Source organism: Amblyomma mixtum, chromosome 1, assembly GCF_055824585.1.
Source record: "Amblyomma mixtum isolate Tamu chromosome 1, ASM5582458v1, whole genome shotgun sequence".
NCBI classification, from domain to species: Eukaryota; Metazoa; Arthropoda; class Arachnida; order Ixodida; family Ixodidae; genus Amblyomma; species Amblyomma mixtum.
Window position 1 is genome coordinate 310,816,164 of NC_143012.1, and position 19,523 is coordinate 310,835,686.

A 19,523-nucleotide genomic window follows, 5' to 3' on the forward strand; every position below is an offset into this window, starting at 1 on the left:
TATGCATAAAAAGATATCATGCTTCTCTATGGTACAAAAATAATTTTTCAGTTCCAACTGAAAGGGGAGGCAAAGCCACTGGAACTTCTCGGCACCCCCTCGTATGTTGACTGGCATTTGCTCACCCCTTACTTTATATGTTATGCTATAATAATCGTTAGAACAGCAGTTTTGCTTGATGTGGCTTGTGGCTGATTGAATACTGCCCTTAGCAGATGACTCTTGTGCGCTCAAGTCCGTATTTTCTTCTTTTTCGGTAGGGGGTTTATCTTCAAAAAAAAAAAAGTTTTTCCAGAAAACTTGCTCACCCCTACTGACACACACAGTTGCATCAGACTTTTGCTTATTTCTGGTGCTTTTGTTCTAACAGCAAACACACGCGCTGAGGCTTTCAATTTAAGCCAAGTACGTAGGTATTTGCTCTACAATCCAACTCAATGAGCTCATTGTATATGAATCTCCTAAACAAGAGTTTTTTCTGTTTATTTATTTGGAGGACTCTGTGCCTTCCCACAGCATGTTCACCACTTCACTGTACTCAAAATAAATGAATGAATGAATTCAGTTATGGATAATTGTGTCCAGCTTGAAGAATAACTGCTTCCCTTTCCTTTCATTTCTCTCTTTCGTGTACTGACAGCACCTGGCAGCACGCCCCGAGCTGTTTTTCTCCCGTTTCCTCTGTACCCTATCCACTTTCCTTTTAAACGAGGATGATAATGCGGTTAAGACAAGGATGATTGCGTTTGGTTTGAAAAAGAAACTGCTTCCATTTTCTTTTATTCGCTTCTCTTGCGCATGTGTGGGGTGAGTGCAGGGCACTGACAGCCATGCTGACAGCATCTCCCTCCTCTCGAAATCAACGTGAACAGCCCCGAGGTCTTCCTAATTCTCATAATCAAAACGCAGCTTATTGTTGCATAAAATTTAAATATTATTAACTTTATTTATTTCAAAAAACGACTTAAATTGCAAAATTGTTTTAAGATACGAGACTGACGAAGAAAATGTTGCGAATGGTGGCCGATTCTGGCTGAGGGCAACGGTGTTTTGAGCGGGACATTGAAGCGAGGCCACCGTTTTGAAGAATTCAAATTTTCGTCTCTTAATTCAAGCTATGAAGCCTGTTCCACTGTAAATCACGGTGCCGAGGTAAGTTATCAGCGTCGACTATTACTTCTACTCTTGCCATGCTGTGTTGTCTTGAGGCTGGTTGTTTATCGCTTCGAAGAGAGACAGGTGCCCCGAGATTGTGTTCACATGTGACATCGTGATCCTTCCTGTGCGCCACTTAGTTTTCAGTGCATTATTCGGTACAAATGTGCACATTGAAAGCAAATTTGAGTCCTGATTAGGACTAACATTTTTGAAGTAAACCGTTCACTCTTGTATCTTCAGCCCTAATTTGCACTTCTGTGCTTGCTTGGCGGTACGACGAAAGGTCTGCATTCAGAAGTGTCAAGGTGCCGTTTATCACTGAATGGTGCTTTAGCTCAAAGCTCGCATTTTCTGCTCATATCATACGCTACATATCTGCTCCGCCTTGTGTACTTCGGTAAGTGACGCCGCCCGCTGGTTTAGAGAGAGAGTTGTATTTCCTGACATTTTCTACTAAGAGGCTTCGAACATCCGCAAGAGAAACTGTTGAGAGCTACTAGCATCTTCTCTTTAATGAGAAGTAAATGTAGCAGCAAAGACTGCATGTTTTAGCAAACTGCAATTGCTGCTGAAAAAAAAAAAATTAAAACACGTCGTTTCCATCCCTCCAAGAAATAGCATGCTTGTGTTCGCATATTGTTTCATGTTGGCTTCTCGCACTTCCAAGGCACAGAAATGGCTGCTTCGGCGAAAGACACACCTGAAGGCTCGAACCTACAGCCCGGCGACGTCCAAAGCGATGTGTCCGAGGACCATGGAGCAGATCTGTCAGTAGCTACATGCACGACACAGACCAGTGACAGTAGTGGTGGAAGAAAGGAAGGTGATGAGCCTCAGAGCACTAGACACCTTGACGAAGCACCGTTGGGCGCACCAGGAACGGAGCGGGTAATGAGCCAAGGCATCTTGCGCTACATGTGTTTTGGTTTCCTATGACTCAGACAGGAAATGCATTGTCTAGTGCAGGTATTTTATAATTTAATGCTGTGTAATAGAATTCTGTAGTGATTGTGTGGGTACTGCAGGCAGAAAGGCCTAAGGGCTCTTCAATTTGGCTGCAACCAACATCAAACTATTTGATTCAGATAAATAGCAGTTATCAGGGGCTTGTTGAGGGCAGCAAGTACCATGTTACCTTGATTCGACGCATTAACTTGCTCTGTGTAGTTATTAAGCGGAGCCAATGTAGATGGCATGCAGCTGGCTGTTCTATGGCAGCAATGCCATAGTGAGCAGACATCAAGGCCTGCACTTAATGATCTGTTTTGTTAAAGGGACACTGAGGAGAAATTGAAGTTGGCTTGTATCGTATCGGCAGAATACCAGCTTCTGATTACAAAAACGCCACTCATACTGACAACAAAGCTTTTGTAACGTAGAAAAGAGCAAGAACCAAAATACAGGTATCGCCACCACAGGCCAAACTCACAAGTACAAGCGTGATGACGTCATAGGACAAAGCAGTGTTGCTAGAACCAATGGTTCTAGCAACTCTAGGACCCGAGAAGCCACAAATCACTGAGGCGCAGCCAATGCATGCGCAAATCTCCTTGATGTCGCCAGATGGCGCCACGTGCCCGGCAGCTACGCGCGCGCCTGAAGCCACCGTTTATAAAGCTGATGCCTGAAGCATCAGGACCAATCAGTGCCTGCTCACCGGCGTTAGGGGGGCTCCCGGTATTCCGCTAGCGGTAACAAGGTACACGGTATGCTAAAGGTGTCTATTTGCGAGAACTCCATTGACGACTTCGAGAACGAGATCCATCGTAACGCTGGCAAAACGCCAGTGCAAACGTAAGCGAAGCGACTGTAGCGACGGCCGCAATAGCCAATAGATGCCTTCAACGTGCGGCCGGCGGTAGCTTTCATTTCGGCTGCTGCTAGGCAGCGCTGGCCGCTAGAAATCACGGAGTCTGCGTTACGTCATGTTTCACATCACTTAGTCCTGTGTCGTCTTAGGAGAATCCCAAGTTTGAATCAGAGCGGCGGGAAAAACTTTTTCAACTTCGAATCCAAATTTCTTGGAAATAAATGCACCTTTCGCTGCCGGCCAAGTGGCAACAAAGCCATGACATGCTGAACGATTGGATTTTGCTATAAAAAAAATATTAATAGTGCTCTCCTCACTGTCCCTTTAATGTCTCGCTGGGCTTGAACTGCCTAAACCAGTGCCTTAGAGCTCTTTGGAATCGGTGTAGTGCAGCCGGATTAAGGAGGCTTGCAATCAGGTGCAGCGGGCTCACCAGGAACTATAAGATAAGGAACTACACAATGATATATAGAACTGAAAGGTGTTTCATTCAAATGAAAATTTGGAATGGTCGTGGGGGCACTCTTGCCACTGGCATGCTAGTGTCTACATGATGGCATGGCAAAGGAGAATGGTGGTGGCTGTTGACACCAATGGTGTATTGCACCTTACAGGCACCAGTTGTTCTGCCTAGTTACAGCCTATGGTTGGGACTTTAGGTTGTTTCCTCAGTGGGGGAACATCTGAGTAGTTCACGGTTCTTGTCCTACTGCGACTTCATCTATGCAGTGCGCTGCTTTTGTTGTCAACAGCCACTTTCATTCTTTCACGACAGCATGCGTACTAGTGCACCAGCGGTAGAAGTTGACAGTTGCCTGTGTGGACTTATGCTGAAAAGGGCGACATTCAGTACATTTGAGTACAACACCTTTTGGTTCTTTGAAGTAAAGCGCAACAGGAACAGGACACATGATGACACAATCGCAAGCATCTTCTTCTCATCACATGCCTCATCTCTGTTGTGCTTTTTTTCTAATTATTCATGCAGTACAATCCAAGATGCAAAACTTATTGAAAACCCCTCGAAATTGAGGATCATTGAAAAGTTTTTTCCTACATTCTGTAGCTGCTGATGGTGGTGATGGGTTTTGTGGTACAAGTTTTCACTGTAGTGCATTGCATGTAAATATAGCGAGCTAGCTTTATAGGAATTCAGCTCTTGTTCACGAGAGCTAATACAGGCATTTGTTTTCCACACCTAAGACACTTGTGGTTGTAGTGAGTTCACACGGCTGCCTAGTCCTTTGTAGGCTAGAGGTAACAAAGCAACACATCTTATGGGCCTGGTGCAAAAACAAAACAGCTTGCATTTCACTTGCTGCTTTTGCTTGGCTGCTAAAATTAGATGAGCGGCACAGACTGTGCCAGTTGGAAGTGCGAAAATTTTCCTTGTGTGTTGTTTAATCGTATGAAAGGAAACTTAAAGGCACTTTCAGTTGATACTCTTGCCATAAGCTGCAGCATAAGATATTGGGCTAGGAACATTCTCTTATTCGCTTATTTATTTCAGTACCTTCACTGCTCAAAGACACAAGGGTGGTTGGTGCAATAAAAATATAGAAAAAGGCATATAGGGGGTAGTCAAGGATTCGATGATTTTGAGGAAAGGAATTTTCAAAGAAGGGACAAAAATGTTTTCTGGAAAAAATTCTTCAAAAGGTTCTGCTGTTGCAGAGTTGCTAAGCACATGCTGGTGGGCGAGTTGGTTCGACATTCTTGCAAAAAGGTGCCAAAAAATACATGGCAGACAGAGAACAGGACAGAGTTGCACAAGAGTTGTACATTTTTTGAAGAAGTGTGGGGTTTTAACATCCTGAAGCGATACATGGGCTATGAGAAATGCCGTAGTGGAGGCCGCTGGATTAATTTATAGTACCCAGGGTTTTTTGATGTGTGCTGACATCGCACAGCACACGGTCGTTTTTGTATGTCACCTCTGTCAAAGTAAGGCTGGTCACGGTTGGGATCATACTTGCCACCTTGGGATGAGCAGCCAAACGCCAAATCCACAGAGCCACTGCGGGAGATGCGCATGTTTGAATCAGTTTAACTAATCTGATATGCGTTGGCGACAATTAACACCACAAGGTTTGTGACTTACGCGGAGAGTGCTCCAGCACAAAAGCACCCTCGTCTCAGTTTTTGCTGCTGGCAGTACACAAGGAGGTCAATGCCACTGTAGGATGGCTGCATACAGTGTGGAACTTGTGGACCCTTCATGATTTGCCGGGAAGTAACGATTGGCCACTCTCACCAAAAGTTCCATTTTCGAAGAGAGTTCTCTCTTTGGGATTAAAATGCTGCACCCTGTTGACAGAGAGGCCAAGTTGTGTCCTGATTGTCCCTTTAAGCCTAATCTTTCTCAGATACGTTTGTTTTTGCTGAACAGAAATCAAATGGATTTGTCTTCAGTGTCTCTTTTAAATATTAAAGCATATTTAGCAGGGAACATCTGCACCCCAACAGCCACATCTTTATGCTTAGAGGACTGATGAAACCTAACCCTGGGTCTCTGCTTTTCAAAATTTCTGCTGATAAGGAGTCCAGTGATGATGAGGAGCTGGAGGTGCTGCTTTGTTTGCTCGAGCAGCGGCTATCTGCATCTGCGGGCCCCCCAACGAATGAGCAAAACCAACAGCTGTGGGAGACGCTGCAGTCCCTGGTACCCACGTACAGGGGCCACGTGAAACTGCTCAAGCAGCGGATCACAGAGGTGAGAGGCACGGTTAAGTGATAAAACTGGATGTCATAACGGTGCAAAAGTGCTGTATGTTAGGTGTTGATGAAGAAAGCTGTCAGGCTAATAAAACATGCAAGATAGAAGGAATCTTTGAGTGAATGACACTTTTAAAAGCCCAGTGTAAGCATGCAGTGAACAGTGGAAAATTTCTGTGTCAGTTTTTGGAGCAAAAGTGTGTCAGTGCAGCAACCAAGAATCTTTTTTTTTTAGTGTAGTTTTTTTGTGTGTGTGTAATGTAGTTGCGTTTTAGTTTGCGTCACACAAACCCTTTTGGACGGTAAGTTGAGGCTGATGCACTTGGCTTTCGTATCTGGTTCACCCGACTCTGTATTGCACCTTGCTAGCTCATTTGCATTAAGCAGCTTTGATGACGCATGTAAACTGTTAAAGAAGGAAAGGCATTGTATGTGAAGTCTCAGCCACTGCTGTGTATCATGTTTTTCCTAGCTGGAGTTTATTTGTTTGCTCTGTAGAATACTAGTTCACAAGCAAATACAGTTCATCTGTTGTAATGGATGTAGTATTGAATAAACTGAATAAATAAATAAATAAATAAATAATGGATGTAGTATATATTGTATATTATGCATTGCTCTTGAAAGGGCCGAAAACTTCATCATGAAGTGATGCTTGACTAATGGATTACCTCAGGGTTGTTAAGTATGCACATTTCACAGGACAGGCCCTTGTTAAGGGGGAAATAGTCTTGCAAGTAAGTTGATTTATTATACACTTCTGCAAGCCCTTAGTCTGAGTCAAATGTGTATGAGAAAACTTGAGTTGAAGGAGATGACAAAAGCTGAGTACTGTACATTTGATTTCACCTTAATAATTGCACGTTGAGAAAAATTCTTTCAGGAAGACAATGCTTCTAAGGCACCCTGCAGTCTTTGAGACGTTTCTCGAGATTGTCGTAAGAGTGTTTCAGAGGCCCTATAAATAAAAAATGACCAACAACTATTGCAGTGTTTATCAAAGTACAGATCACAGTCCAAATCCGCATGATTAACAGTGACGCCTTAGCTTTTAAGCTTAAAGGGGCCCAGAAACACAATCTTAGTTGACTGTTTTGCCAGTTGATCGCGTACAGTGAGTTATAATGGTGATATTAGCGTCAGTAATACCACATATATTCCGTTTTTTAATATTTTAATGTCCTCCCAGAAACAAATTCATGGCTCTGATGGTGTCCCCACACAGTGGCGGGTTTTAGCAGCAGATATGACATCACCAGGCGCGAGCTTGATGATTGAACAAACAGTAAATACTATACTGCAAATTGTGTGAATAAATAGAGACACATTTTGTCACCTGTTTGCATTTTGTATTAGGTCAACAAAAACAACTTGTTTGTCTTAGATAAAAGCCCTGCAAAGCAAGTAAAATAAAAATATGCCACCAGGGGCTCTGGCGTGGAAACGACGCTGCCAGTCTCAGCAAGAACGAGTTACAGAGAGCAGGCAACCATGGAGTGCAAACTTCTGCGACGTGCTCTGGCAGGCTGTTTTGATTGGTTGCGCCAGGTGCCGTCATTGGGAGAGCGAAATAGGAGTGGGAAGCCCCGCCAAAATCGAGTTGAGGGCAGCGTTTTGTTTGCTTTTATTTTGAAATTTCTTCACTGAATAACTCCCGTTCCTGTGCATCGATGCCTGTAATTCTTTTTGAGTCAGCATCTGTCTGACATAAAGAATCCACCTGAAGTATAGCTGGTATCCCCCCAAGCAGTGTTTCGCAGCCCCTTTAATGTCTTGTTTATTGCTGATTTCGTCTGCCTTTCTTGTAGCTTGAGCGGCGTCTGGAGAAAAGTCAACAGGAGTACCTTCAATGGCGGGAGAACCTCTTGGATGAACACAGACACAGGTCTGTTCTATTTATCAAACCACTGTTCTTTTCTTTCTGTACTAGATATGTAACAGCTTGACATCAAATTTCTAAACTAGTAGCTGGCTCAGCACCTGTGCTAATCTGCTTTCTAGCCTAAAGGCATAGGTTTGACGCTTGCCTGGGATATTTGTGTTTCAATGAGGGTGAGATGCAAAATCGCCTCTATTAAGATTTCCATGCCTGCTTAGGAAGGCTAGCTAGCTGAAGTTAATCCAGAACCTTCACTTATTCTTTCTTTATAGTCCACATTGTATCTCTGGAACAGAAAAATGACATGGAATCTTGGAACTTTGAAGCTGCAAGTTCTAAAGCAGAAGGCAGTGCTAAGCAGTCAGTGACTAATTTCTTTGTGGTTTGCTGCAATCTTCTTGCCTTTGCTATTTTATACCTTACTTAACTGGCCTGTAGTCAAAAGATGGCACGAAGGCAGTGCCAAATTGGGCTAGAACAGTAGATGATAAGCACAGGCAATGATGTCAGATATTCACAGTGAATATTTTACATTATATATCTTAGCAGCCTACCCAAGCAGCCGTCCTTTTGCAACAAAATATGAGTGGTGAATGTGAGTGAAGATAAGAATGAGGAAAGGCAGGTCCCCAAGTTGAGTCCATATTTCTGGTGTCATCATTCATGAGTTACTTGTTACGTGCTTCTGAGTTTAACTTCACAGCATGAAACAGGGTGTTCTTCACATTGGGCATGATTTACGCTTAATACTCGTCCATTGGTATTTGTAGATTAAAGGCTGTGGAGGAGGACTACGAGAGGCAACACAGGCTGGACCTGGAACGGGCAAGCAATGCAAGGCAGCAAGCTGAGAGCCTGCTGCTGCAGCTCGCCGATGCACAGTTGAGTATGCGGGCAATGTTCTACTGTTGGGAATATCAAAGCAGAACTGCTCCAAAAGCCTTCTGTGGCTTCCTTCACAGGTGTGACGCATTAGTGGTAGAGCCTCCTCACAAACGATGTTGTAAGGAGGCTTCACCAAAAACAGTTCTCAGGTCGCGATGAACGTGCATTTTTGGCGCACAAGGCCACGCAGACAGAAGCGAGGGGAATGCACATTTATGCCAGAATGGCGACGTGCCTCCTAAAAGGAAAGTAGTCCACTTACACACCAGTCAGCACCCAAACCGGCGTGCAGCTGGGCTTGGCTTGCTGAAGTGCGACTGATAGCCACTATTGCCACAGGCTGGCAGCACAGCTCAGAAAATGAAACTGCGCTGACTACGCAGCGATGGTGCCCCTCCGATCGCTTGGAGTACCGATCGGACCTTGACACGGGCCCCCCTTTGGACCGTGCCTGAGTTAATTGATTGGCGGAGCCGAATTTTCAGCTCATGTGGCACTGCAAACCTGACATATCCAACCTCGGCTGCAGCCCTTTCACGCTTCGGGGGTGGCAAAAAAGGCAAAAAAGTTTTAACTTTGAACTAACTGAAACCGCGGTACGAATTAAGCGGCTTTAAAATGTGTTGAAAATATACGTGGCTAACCATTTTTGAAATTTTTTTAATGAACTGAAAGTGCGAATGATAAAATTTGAATTATTGCAAGCCCACTGCTGGTGAATGCAGTGAGTTGGTTATCTGTTTATGGGTAGTTTGAACAATGGCAAGGCCTGGTTGGAATGAGCACTCTTCAGTTTGTTCTTTTCCCATTTTCGGCTCTTGCAGCTTTTAATTGTGAGCATTTTTCCTAACCTGACCTTTACTGATTCATATATTTCGCTTCACAGAGCAGAGATCAAACATCTAGAGACCAAGATGAAGTCAAAAATACAGCAGCTGAAGAGTGAACACCTGAAGGAAATGCAGGCTTTGACTGAAGAAATGCAAGTGGAGGTATGAATCTTATTCCCTATTCACACAGACATTTTGAGCGGCAGTTCAATTCAGCATCAGTTGAACTGCACAGCAGCCAGCGGTGTTACACGGCAGCTCAAACTGCCATTGAGATCTCAACAGCAGTTTAGTTGTACTGAAGTTGGTAGTCTGCTGCACTGGTCAACCTACAGGACGGTAGTTGACATACCCACCACTTTTGTTGATCCAGTGGCATATCCTGCTGCCATTTGTGCTCAGGTTGCTCGAAAGGTCACTGTTCTGACTAGTATAATACCCGTGCCACACGGACAGATTTAATGCCATTAAGTGCTTACTGCCTTAAGTTTTAATGGCATTCGTGTGGTGTCACACGCATAAATTTAATGGCATTAGCCTTATGGCCATTCGCAACCTACTGAGTTCACCACAACTCATTCGCCCGTTGCAATGCGTACTCTCGTTACCATTCCACACGCAGAAAAGCATAAGTAACAACTTCGTAACCAGTAGCAAATGGTTAATTTGTAACTTTGTCAGATCAAGCATCTATATATGCCGCGTTTTCGATGCGAGGAGCGCCATTTTAACCAGCCTTTTTGACAGTACTCTCGACTTGTGTACCGACATGCGAGTTTATGGCTACTTTTTCGACTTGTAAAGCAAAAAGAACCGTATTTTCTGGAAAATCATATTTACATTACATTTGAACAACATTCTTGATATATTGTGCTCATTGTAACACTGTTTACATTCAGATAAAACTTTTGACTGCCTTTCAAGTGTTATCGTCAACCTCACTTTCGATAATGGCATTAAGCGTGGACGTGTAGCACCAACTCCGAAAATAATGGCACTAACAAGCTTAAGGCCTTAAGCATTTACTGCCATTTCTTGTGCGCGTGTGGCACGGGTATAAGTCCAATAAAACGGAGAGTTGAGCTAGTTGGTACATGTTTCTTGGAAAAAACAGCGCTGAACGAAAGGACAACGGAAAAGAGCCGGTCCTGTTGTACTCTTTTCCGTTGTCCTTTCATTTAGCGCTGTTTTTTCCAAGAAACGGGTATAAGTCTCAACTTGTAACTCACTTTCTGTGTAAGATTAACCATGCAAACACATGAAGCAGTATCAAAACTGCAGCCAAGCGGTGAAGCATGTTATGCCTCTACTGATTTTTCTTCACTATGTGTGATGCTCAGCTGAGGTATATGCAGAGCACAAAAATTGTGCAGAAATTGTGATTAAGTGATGTAAAGTATGAAATGAATCTTTAAAGTGAGGGATACCGAAATATAGACATTATTTATTGATAAATTGCCTGCACACAGTGTGATCACATGACCCAGAGGTTGAACTGAGTAGCACAGAACATGCCATGTAACTGCCGCTAACCGTTGTTCAGGTCATCCTTGTTTGGAAAGCTAAACTGCTGTTGATATGAATGGCAGTTGAAATCGCCTGTGTAACAGGGATTATTACTCTGAAGTATTCCTTTCACTTTACATGCTTTCTTACTACATGGGATCTTCCCTCCTTCATTGACTGATATCTTAGATAGGTGCATCCTTATGGTTGATATCAATACTGAGGTTTTCTCTAGTAGAGCAGATGCTTGGGCAAGCTGGTGTAGCTTCATGATGAAAAAAAAAAAAAAAAAACAGCGCACACTTGGACAGGACACAAAGAACAAGAAGGGAGATGTCACCAGTGCTTCTTTTTTTTTTTTTTTATCATGAGCACAGCACTGATGGTGTCTCCCGCTGGTGGTTTTATTTCATCTGAGGTTTTCTATTTTTTTATTTATCTTGAGCTGCCATCATCACCATCAGGCTCATTGCATCTCAATGTATTATGCAGACATATTTCTTTCATGACGCCTCCTGTGGTTGGCAAAACACAGCGTAGTGTTTTCTGACTGTTTGTTTCTTGTAAAATTTCATGGAAGAACGTGCAGTTTAACATGCAGCTGCGCAGATGGGTTTGTCACACACACTGATTGCTTTCTGTGAGCAGTCTTGCGCAATAGCTTGATGCAGAAAATGCGTTTCTGCACACGATGTCAGAAGATCTACAATAATGGGCAAACATGTAGAGACCAACAAGGAGGCTCTTTTTGGACTGGCTTGTTGTCAATGGTAGGAGCAGTTCTGAAAGGCCTGGTACAATCTAGCATTGTGCAGACAAATTTGGGGTGAGGGTCTTACCTTTATTATCGCTTTATAATGTTGCTTGCTACTACAACTGCTCGCAGGTGTACATCAATCCTGGTGCAATGCCTGCCTTGAAGCATATAGGGCAAGGGACCAAACACACAGCATTGTGCGAAGCAAAATCATATTGTTGTGTACTTGGGGCTTGGTTTTGTACAAGATACATGCAGACTGTGGTGTCTTGAGACTGTTGCACTTCTTGTTGCAGTTGCGCACTAATAAATCACTGTATGAGGAAGCTGCAAAACTAAGCAGGGACTTGCAGCAGCAGAATTTGGCAGACAAGGCCAAACACGATGCAGAACTGTCTTCTCTTCTGGAAGAAAAAGTGAGTTGCATCGATTGGATTGACATGTTTTCCCTTTTGTGACTGCCTCAAGAAAACTGCCGGAATGCTAACCTGTCGGAGCAGTTGTGTGTGGGGTTGGAAAATCCACAGCTCTGTCTTCTCATTTTGAGTCAGAGAAGCATGTAGAAGCATTTCGCCCTCTGCATAACCATTAACCTTACCCTTATCATTTCGTGTGCTTCCTTGCATCCATAAGGTTTGAAGGAGCAGTTGGCACATAGCCCAGGTGCGTCAGCAGTCTTGGCGGTTGACACACCTGGCTTTCGCAATGCAGCATGAAGCTAAAGGGATGCCATCACGCTTTCCAAAAAATTGAGCTGGGCGTGTTTTTCCAAGGCTATCTTCTAGGCTTTTGATACCTCCACTGTATGGTGCTTATAAGCGACAAGAGCAATTCAGAAACATAAAATGGCATACCTCGTCTTCAGAGCTGGTGCCTTTTCCAGTCAGTCCGTGATGAGGATGTAACCCTTGTGCTCCAGCATAGTTCTTTTCAGCCCATGTATGGGTTTCAAGGTGTGTCTGCGTGAATGGAGCGCTAAAGCAAGATTACGTTAAACTTTATCAGCTGCTGATTAGCTTTACCTTAGGTACTGGAAAATTTTTGTTATAAACAATTTTAAAACTTGTGGTTTGACATCTCGCAAGGCAGGGACATGTTGCAAGCCCATCCATGGGCCCCCTCATCGCTCTAAGTACCATTTGGCACTGCATGGATAAAGTAGTGCATGAAGTATATAAACTGCCTCTGCCATTGCTTTTTTTTTTTTTATGCTTGAACTCTGCGGTTTTTTTCTGCAAAAGCCTTGTCAGATTTCCCTAACTTTTTGGTTTGCCCCAATTGTTGCCTACCTTATTCCAGTTCAGGTAACATGATGCTTGTGCAGTTTTGCTGAATCACAGTGACTAATATTGAAAAGGAAAAGCTTGTCCTGATGGTTAGTTTGGCCTTGACACATGTGCTCTGACCTTGTGTTCAATTCACTGCTTATTTCGAAAGGTATCCTGCATTTTAAAGATTGCTATGGTGAGTTTCCCTCCAGTAACTGACTGTACAGGTGACTTCAGAATCAATAATATGCCGAAGCTTTACTTGTAGAAAAGCACCTAGATAAACTACAAAGTTCTGCAGAGTACCAGGCAGCCTTTATGAAGAAAACAAGCCATAAATTTCGAGACGGTGACCAACATGGTAAACTATATAGAGACAAGTCCTTACACCTTGGGTGCATCCTTGCTGGTTGTTAAGGTAAATTAGAATTGAGCATGCACTGGAAGCAGGCATCGTAGTCAGTCTTTGTCAGAGTGTGAGAGCTTGCTGCAAGCACAAATCACTATGGTTACATTTCCCATCAGCTTCAGTTCATGTAAATTATGCATGCTGATTGGACACAGGGAAATGTGAGCATTCTTTCTTTCGTTCGACATTTGCTGCTCCCAGATGTGGAAACCAAACAGCTTAAAACCATCTGTCAAGCCTGTTTTGCACTAGCAAGAAAAGTGATCAAGTGTTGGCCCTGAACAGTGAAGCTTGCTTCTGGTGCCATTGGTACTCGTTGTATAGCTCAGCCTAGAAGCTTGAAGGGTCTTATCCAACCCTAGGATGTAATAAAGGCCACAGTGCCAGTCTTCTCTGAATTGCACTACGTAAAGTGCCTGCTATTACTGCTTTGATCCATTACCAAGCTGCTGCTAGGCCGGAGCAAGCTGCACTGTAGTGTTGCTTGGTAGCCGTTGCTGTGTGCAGACAATAATATACCAGTGTAAACTGATTGTGAAACTGAAGCCTTTTAAGCATGTCTCTCAATATAGCAACAGATCACATATTGTTTCTAACGGCATATTTGCTGAGTGTATTATGATCCAAGAAACATTACAGGTTGTTGATAATATAATGCTAGCTTTGGCAGGATTTCCTCACTGGTAATGCTACTGTAGATGGGCTATGTCTCATCCAAAAACCTCCATGCTAGTAAGTTGTTGCATAGTATGCTTGCATGAACGTGTTTTCGTGCATTCAACGAATACACCCAGAGTGAATGTCATAATCTGATCAATGTTGCAGATTCCTTTATTTATATAAACAAAAAAGAGAGAGAGAGGCAGATTTGTAGCTTCTTTATACATGGCTATGGCTTCTACACAGTTGTGATGTCAGCATGGTTATCTGAGTGGCTGCTTAGATGTGCTTAGTTGAACACGGTAACACTTGACTACTCGGAGGTTCTTGCATGATGTTTCTTCCCATGATACTGGAGGCTGCAGAGTTTTTAGGGGATCAGTAAGGTCACTGCATCAAGTGCCTCTAGGCAATAGCGCAGGTGTTGATATTTCATTGGCCAGTCAGCTGGTGCTTTTGGTGCAACTCAACTGCCACAAGCACTTCCACAGCTTTAGCCGTCCGTGCATGGTGCAGGAAACAGTACTGGCTAATTTTCTCTCATGTGATGGTTCAGTGCCCTGCAGAGTAAAATCTCTAACTATGGTTGTATTGATTAATTCATTCATTAATATCACTTGCAGGCTGAACTCGAAGCCCAGCTGAAGGGACAGGAGGCTCTGAATGAAGATCTAATGTCTGTGCTCGAGAAAGAGCGAGGCCTGAACCAAGAGCTTACTTCAGCCATGGGCCAGCGTGAGAAGCAGATTTCTGTCTTGGAGCATGAGGTCTACACGTTGCGATCAGAAGAGAAACACAAGAATGCTCTACTTCAGGTGCTAAGCAGCAAGGTCTCCCGTGACATCACTCTGGAAGGAGAAGCTGCTGCAAGGCACGGAACTTTGCCACAGCTTGTCTGCCAGGGAACTCCTCCTGCCGGCAGCAGCCACAAAAGTGACAGTGGTGTGCAAGGCATGTCTTCCAGTGGCAGAAGCCACGAGGAGGTCTCTGTGTGCAGCGTTGCCTCTCAGGTATCACCGCAAGAACTGTCAGATTTAGACCAGATGCTAAAGAATGTCACAGCAAAACTTGATGAGAAGAAGGCTGCCGTGGTTCAGGCAAAACAACTGCTTCGGAGCACAACCAACGAGCTTCACAAGCTGACCAAACTGGCGGAAGAGAGGGCAGAGCAGTTGAGGCGGTTGCAGCATCGAATGCAGAGTTCCTCGACGAGAGCATCCACTCCCAGTGGTTGCGGATACAAGGCTGGTGAAGACATGCACGACATTCGCACCACCAGCTATGGGTTTGTGCCTTGCCCAAGTGCTCCTTCCGCCAAAGCTGTTAGGAAAGTGTGTTACAAGAAACTGACTCCAACTCCAAAAGAATCGCTGAGCACACTTGCTAATGTGTCTAGCATACAAAACAACTGCGAGAGTTCTGGAGGTCTGCCTCGTTTTGAGTTTCACTCGGAAGGGATGTCTTGTGCGTCTGATAATGTCTTTGAGTCCACTCGTCTCCGTGAAAAGTACTCAGCTGTGAAGTATGCTTCTAGCAAGGCAGCACATTCTGACTCACAACTGTTAAGTAATGCACGTATGAATGGAGGCACTGAGAAGCCACTACACCGCACGGAGGATTGCTTTGAATGCGACAGGGAGCTGAAGGAGGACTCCTACATGCCTGAAACAGTGTTAAAGTCAGACGTAGGTGATCAAGATCAAAGGTCAGATCGTACATTCAATTTTGGCTACAGGCAGGCGACATCAGTGTTGGATGGACCAGTTCAGAACACTACTCCGGTCAAGGGCTCAGCAGGAATTAATGACCCAAGAAAACAAGTCAGGCTCAGCGGTTCTACCGTGGAAGAAAAGAGTCCAGGTCAGAAAACAATATCACGCAGCCCTTGGGAGCGCGACCAGTGCTGCGGTAAGAATGGTAGGAGTCATACCGTTCAGTCCACACCCTCATACGATTTCCCATTGCTGGGTAAGAACAAGATCTGGAGCTACGCCCCTTGTGACTGTAGCAAACTACCTGCAAAGCCTGCCAGTGACAGCCCATGGCCAGTCGCATCGAGAGAAGAGAAGAAAGGAGCGCGGAGGTCCCTCACGTTTCCAGATGAAGCATCGTTGCCTGCGGTGCCGCTTGCGTGCTGCACTGGAACAAACTCGGACACCTCACTAGGTGTCTCAAGAGAGCTTTCTTACCGCACCGCCCCCTTCTCCGCACCAGTAAACGTCACAGTTCACGTGCAAGCTTACCCGGAACCAAAGGATTTTCGCAGATAGCAGTTGGCTGATGGGCCTTCTTTTCCTTTTGTTTCTTTTTTTAGGTGGCGCTTGTGAGTTTATATGCTTCCAATTCCTTTCCTGTGGAGGCCGTTGTACATAAAGGCTGCCACGTTTTTGTATTTTCCTGTAAATAAGGTTTTTACTGGCTTTCTATCAAGTATATTGCACTATGCATAGTATAGAACGCTGTTAAGTGATTTTTTAAGGGGACTTCAGTAAATTATAATGCCCACAATACTCTCATAAAAGGGATGGGGGGAGGTGCCAGTGGTAGGTAGTGGTAAATAATTTAATGATTTCTGGGCTGCATAATGTGCTACTGTGACCTTTTGTATTTGAAATGAGAGAAGCACATTAGTAGCCACGCATGAAGGCTGTAAAATTTCGGAAATAAACTGAGTGACAATCTTTTCTTGAATGTTTCCATCAGTTCCTGTAGCTGTCTCCACTCTACTACAAATGTGGGGCACATATGCTACCTGTATTGGGACGACAGCTTTGTTTGCATATGAACAGGGCTGTGGTATGTAGTCGTAGGAAGGCTTTTAAAGGAGAAAAGGGAGTGCGAGTTGTCAGAGTAACATGCATATGTCATAAACAGTACCGAGCTACAATTATGTATAAAGAAAAAGCCTGTTGACTTCTTTGGCAGCCTGTTGATTTTGTTGGCATGAACATGTCTAGCATATTGCAGCAACGTGGTAAATTGGAAACTAGCAAAGAAGTGAAAAATATGGCTTTTGCATTAGTAGCAACTGAAATGGATCACTGCAATGTGTATATTTGTGGCAGGCGATATATGCATGAAGTAGCCTATAGTTTGCACCTGTGGGTTGTAGCAAGTGTTTAACTTTGTTTGGCTTGTGATTTGAGCCTTGCTTAATTATTTTCAATACCGCCTGGCTTGATCTCTGACCATAATAGGTGGGAAAACAAAATCAAAAAAAGGATTTCAAACAGATCACTCGCGGATTGAGTTTCAAAAAGTCAAAGGTAGACATAAACAGGTTAGAATGATAAAACACCAATAAAAAAAAATTTATAGTATCTTGGAGGTGTGGCATTCCAGTGAAAAGTTCAAAGAAAGAACTTCAGACAGAAAGAGAAAAAATAAGTGCCCTTAGACAAATTAAGAATTCATCGAGGTGTGAGATGTTTGAATGTATGTATACATGACTGTGTTACTGGTAAGTATGAACTCTGTCTGTGATGAGAACTGAGATGAGTCTGCAGTAATGATTGAAGAGTAGAGGCGATTCCATTCTCGGTTGAATTTCTTTGGAGGAGAAATTCTAGAGACCCGTGTACTGTGTGATGTCAGTGCACGTTAAAGAACCCCAGGTGGTCGAAATTTCCGGAGCCCTTCACTACGGCGTCTCTTATAGCCTAAGTCGCTTAGGGACGTTAAACCCCATAAACCGACCAACCAGCCATTCTCTGATCACCAGGAGAAGTAAGAATACATGAACACATCATTATCGCACGAGTATGCTCTTGTAGCGCATGCTGAAATAAAAATTTGTTGCGCTTGTCGCTCTCTGGATGACAGTGTCGCTAGACCCAAAATAGCTGTGGGTGAACCGGTGCGCTTATATTTGTTATGGATAAACCACTACACTTTCTGCTGTACTTTTTCTAGTTTAATTATATTAGTCGCTAAGTGAGGGAGCTTCTCTGTATTACTGTACTCAAAGACTGGTCTCGCGAAAGTAGTATACCGTAAAGTTACGAGCACCCACCTTGCTCGAATTAGAATCCATCCCCCTTTCCTTGACGTATTTAATTTTCAAATGTGTCCCATGTCCACGAGAAGTTCAAAAACACTATCAAGCACCCTTGTTCGGTATCTCTGCGACGTTCATTGCAAAGGGAGGGTGAACACGGCAACCAGGTAATTCAGACAGTACGCCGAAATTCAAGGTCAAGCACCTTCCAAAGAAAGGGGTGAACAAGGCAATCGGATAATTCAGACAGTATGCTGAAGCTCAAGGTCAAACGTCTTCCAAAGAAAAACTTGAAAAGGTCGAAAGATGGAACCTGAAATATTTTGGGAGCTCCATCAGTGTGACAAAAGGAACATAGGAAAGGGCAGGCAACAAATTATGAGCCGTACGCAGTGGTGTTGGTGGAGGGCCTCCGAGCGCGTGGTAAGGTTATCTTTCGGTTTACTTTCTACCCACACGAATTTGTTTATGTTTGTTCATGTTTGGCCACCATCTTCAATTTAATGATCGGTCATTAAGCCAAGCAAGAGCCACACTCCACCGTGTGCCCGTTCTGGATTTCGGTGTACCACTGGTCATATGGTCGGTGCTCAGTGGTCATGTTAGGGGTTCCCACAACAAAATTCGATGACGTATTAAATGCCGGCATTGTTGTCCCGATTATACACATTGGTCGATGGTATGCGACAATTGCGACCAAGGTTGCCTAGCGCTATCATGAAGAAATTGCGGCCCCTTCGACTTTGTTATAACAAGCGGGAGGGACGTCCTTACCGAAAAGGATGGGCTGCCACCGTTTTGAAATGAAAGACGGTGTAGTTTAGCCTCTGGAATCTGTGCACAAAAATCAGCGTCAACGCACGCTTTTTGCTTGCGAAAGTGAACACAGACGGCGACAGCTGTTTTTAGTTTTTTTCAGCAAAAGCTGTAATACCTTTGTACATGCCATTTAGGGGGTACAATGGGAGCCATGTAATGCATTCACACTTTCCCGTCGACAGGAGGACATGAGAGCAATGCCACCTATACCTCATCTCACAAGTTTGCAGCACTGCGAAAGGTAGAGTGCTCTCATCCATTCGGAGTCTAGGAAGATAACAAATAGTCCCTGAGATATTTGAATAGTGCTACCACTATTTTTAAACAATTATTGCAGTAACTGAAAGGAAGGTGTTTTGAAAGTACAGCGAGCGTTTCAGTCACTGGTTAAATTAGTGCAGAAAGTCCGCACGAACACAGCGCTGCGTAGGCCAGCTGCGAAATGGTGCGCCGCCATTCGTTTGCGTGCAGCAGCTCTACACCAGTGCTCTTACCTTCCCAATGATGGAGGCATCAGCCACGACGGTACCGGGGAACACTTTCTGCAGCGCACACTGTTCTGATTGGCTCACATCGCCGCAGCATTCATAACGCTGTTAATAACTTGTGAGATTGGCTGTAGACATGCATACTGCACCTCCACATGGTTCAAATGAGACCGACCCCTCCAAGAAAAAAAGCAATGTAATGTGAAAACATTTCACATTACATCATTTTCTTGCTCGTTGGTACACGTTACTTAAACGGCGCGTAGTATAGACCGTTAACAGCGCGCAGTTCTTCCGTTTGAAAACAGATGGTGCCACAGGCGCACCCGGAACACGGCGCCA

The 19,523-nt window shown here is 44.1% G+C and overlaps 1 protein-coding gene across 1 annotated transcript; it reads left to right on the forward strand.

Moving 5' to 3' along the window:
- The first annotated feature begins 1,022 nt into the window (after positions 1 to 1,022).
- Positions 1,023 to 16,540, forward strand: LOC149372425 (uncharacterized). The gene is made up of 8 exons (XM_089566903.1): positions 1,023 to 1,152; positions 1,826 to 2,046; positions 5,508 to 5,681; positions 7,492 to 7,568; positions 8,333 to 8,443; positions 9,334 to 9,439; positions 11,837 to 11,956; positions 14,501 to 16,540. Exons 2-8 carry the CDS (start codon positions 1,834 to 1,836, stop codon positions 16,145 to 16,147), a joined length of 2,448 nt encoding a protein of 815 aa, XP_089423029.1. The 5' UTR covers positions 1,023 to 1,152; positions 1,826 to 1,833; the 3' UTR covers positions 16,148 to 16,540.
- The last annotated feature ends 2,983 nt before the right edge of the window (positions 16,541 to 19,523 follow it).

What these genes read in the sequence shown, in the direction of transcription:
- LOC149372425 (XM_089566903.1), top strand. Translation starts at nt 1,834, where the DNA reads ATGGCTGCTTCGGCGAAAGACACACCTGAAGGCTCGAACCTACAGCCC. An exon ending in TTGGATGAACACAGACACAG is followed by an intron (nt 7,569 to 8,332) that starts GTCTGTTCTATT and finishes TGGTATTTGTAG; the next exon opens with ATTAAAGGCTGTGGAGGAGG. An exon ending in CTGCAGCTCGCCGATGCACA is followed by an intron (nt 8,444 to 9,333) that starts GTTGAGTATGCG and finishes TTCGCTTCACAG; the next exon opens with AGCAGAGATCAAACATCTAG.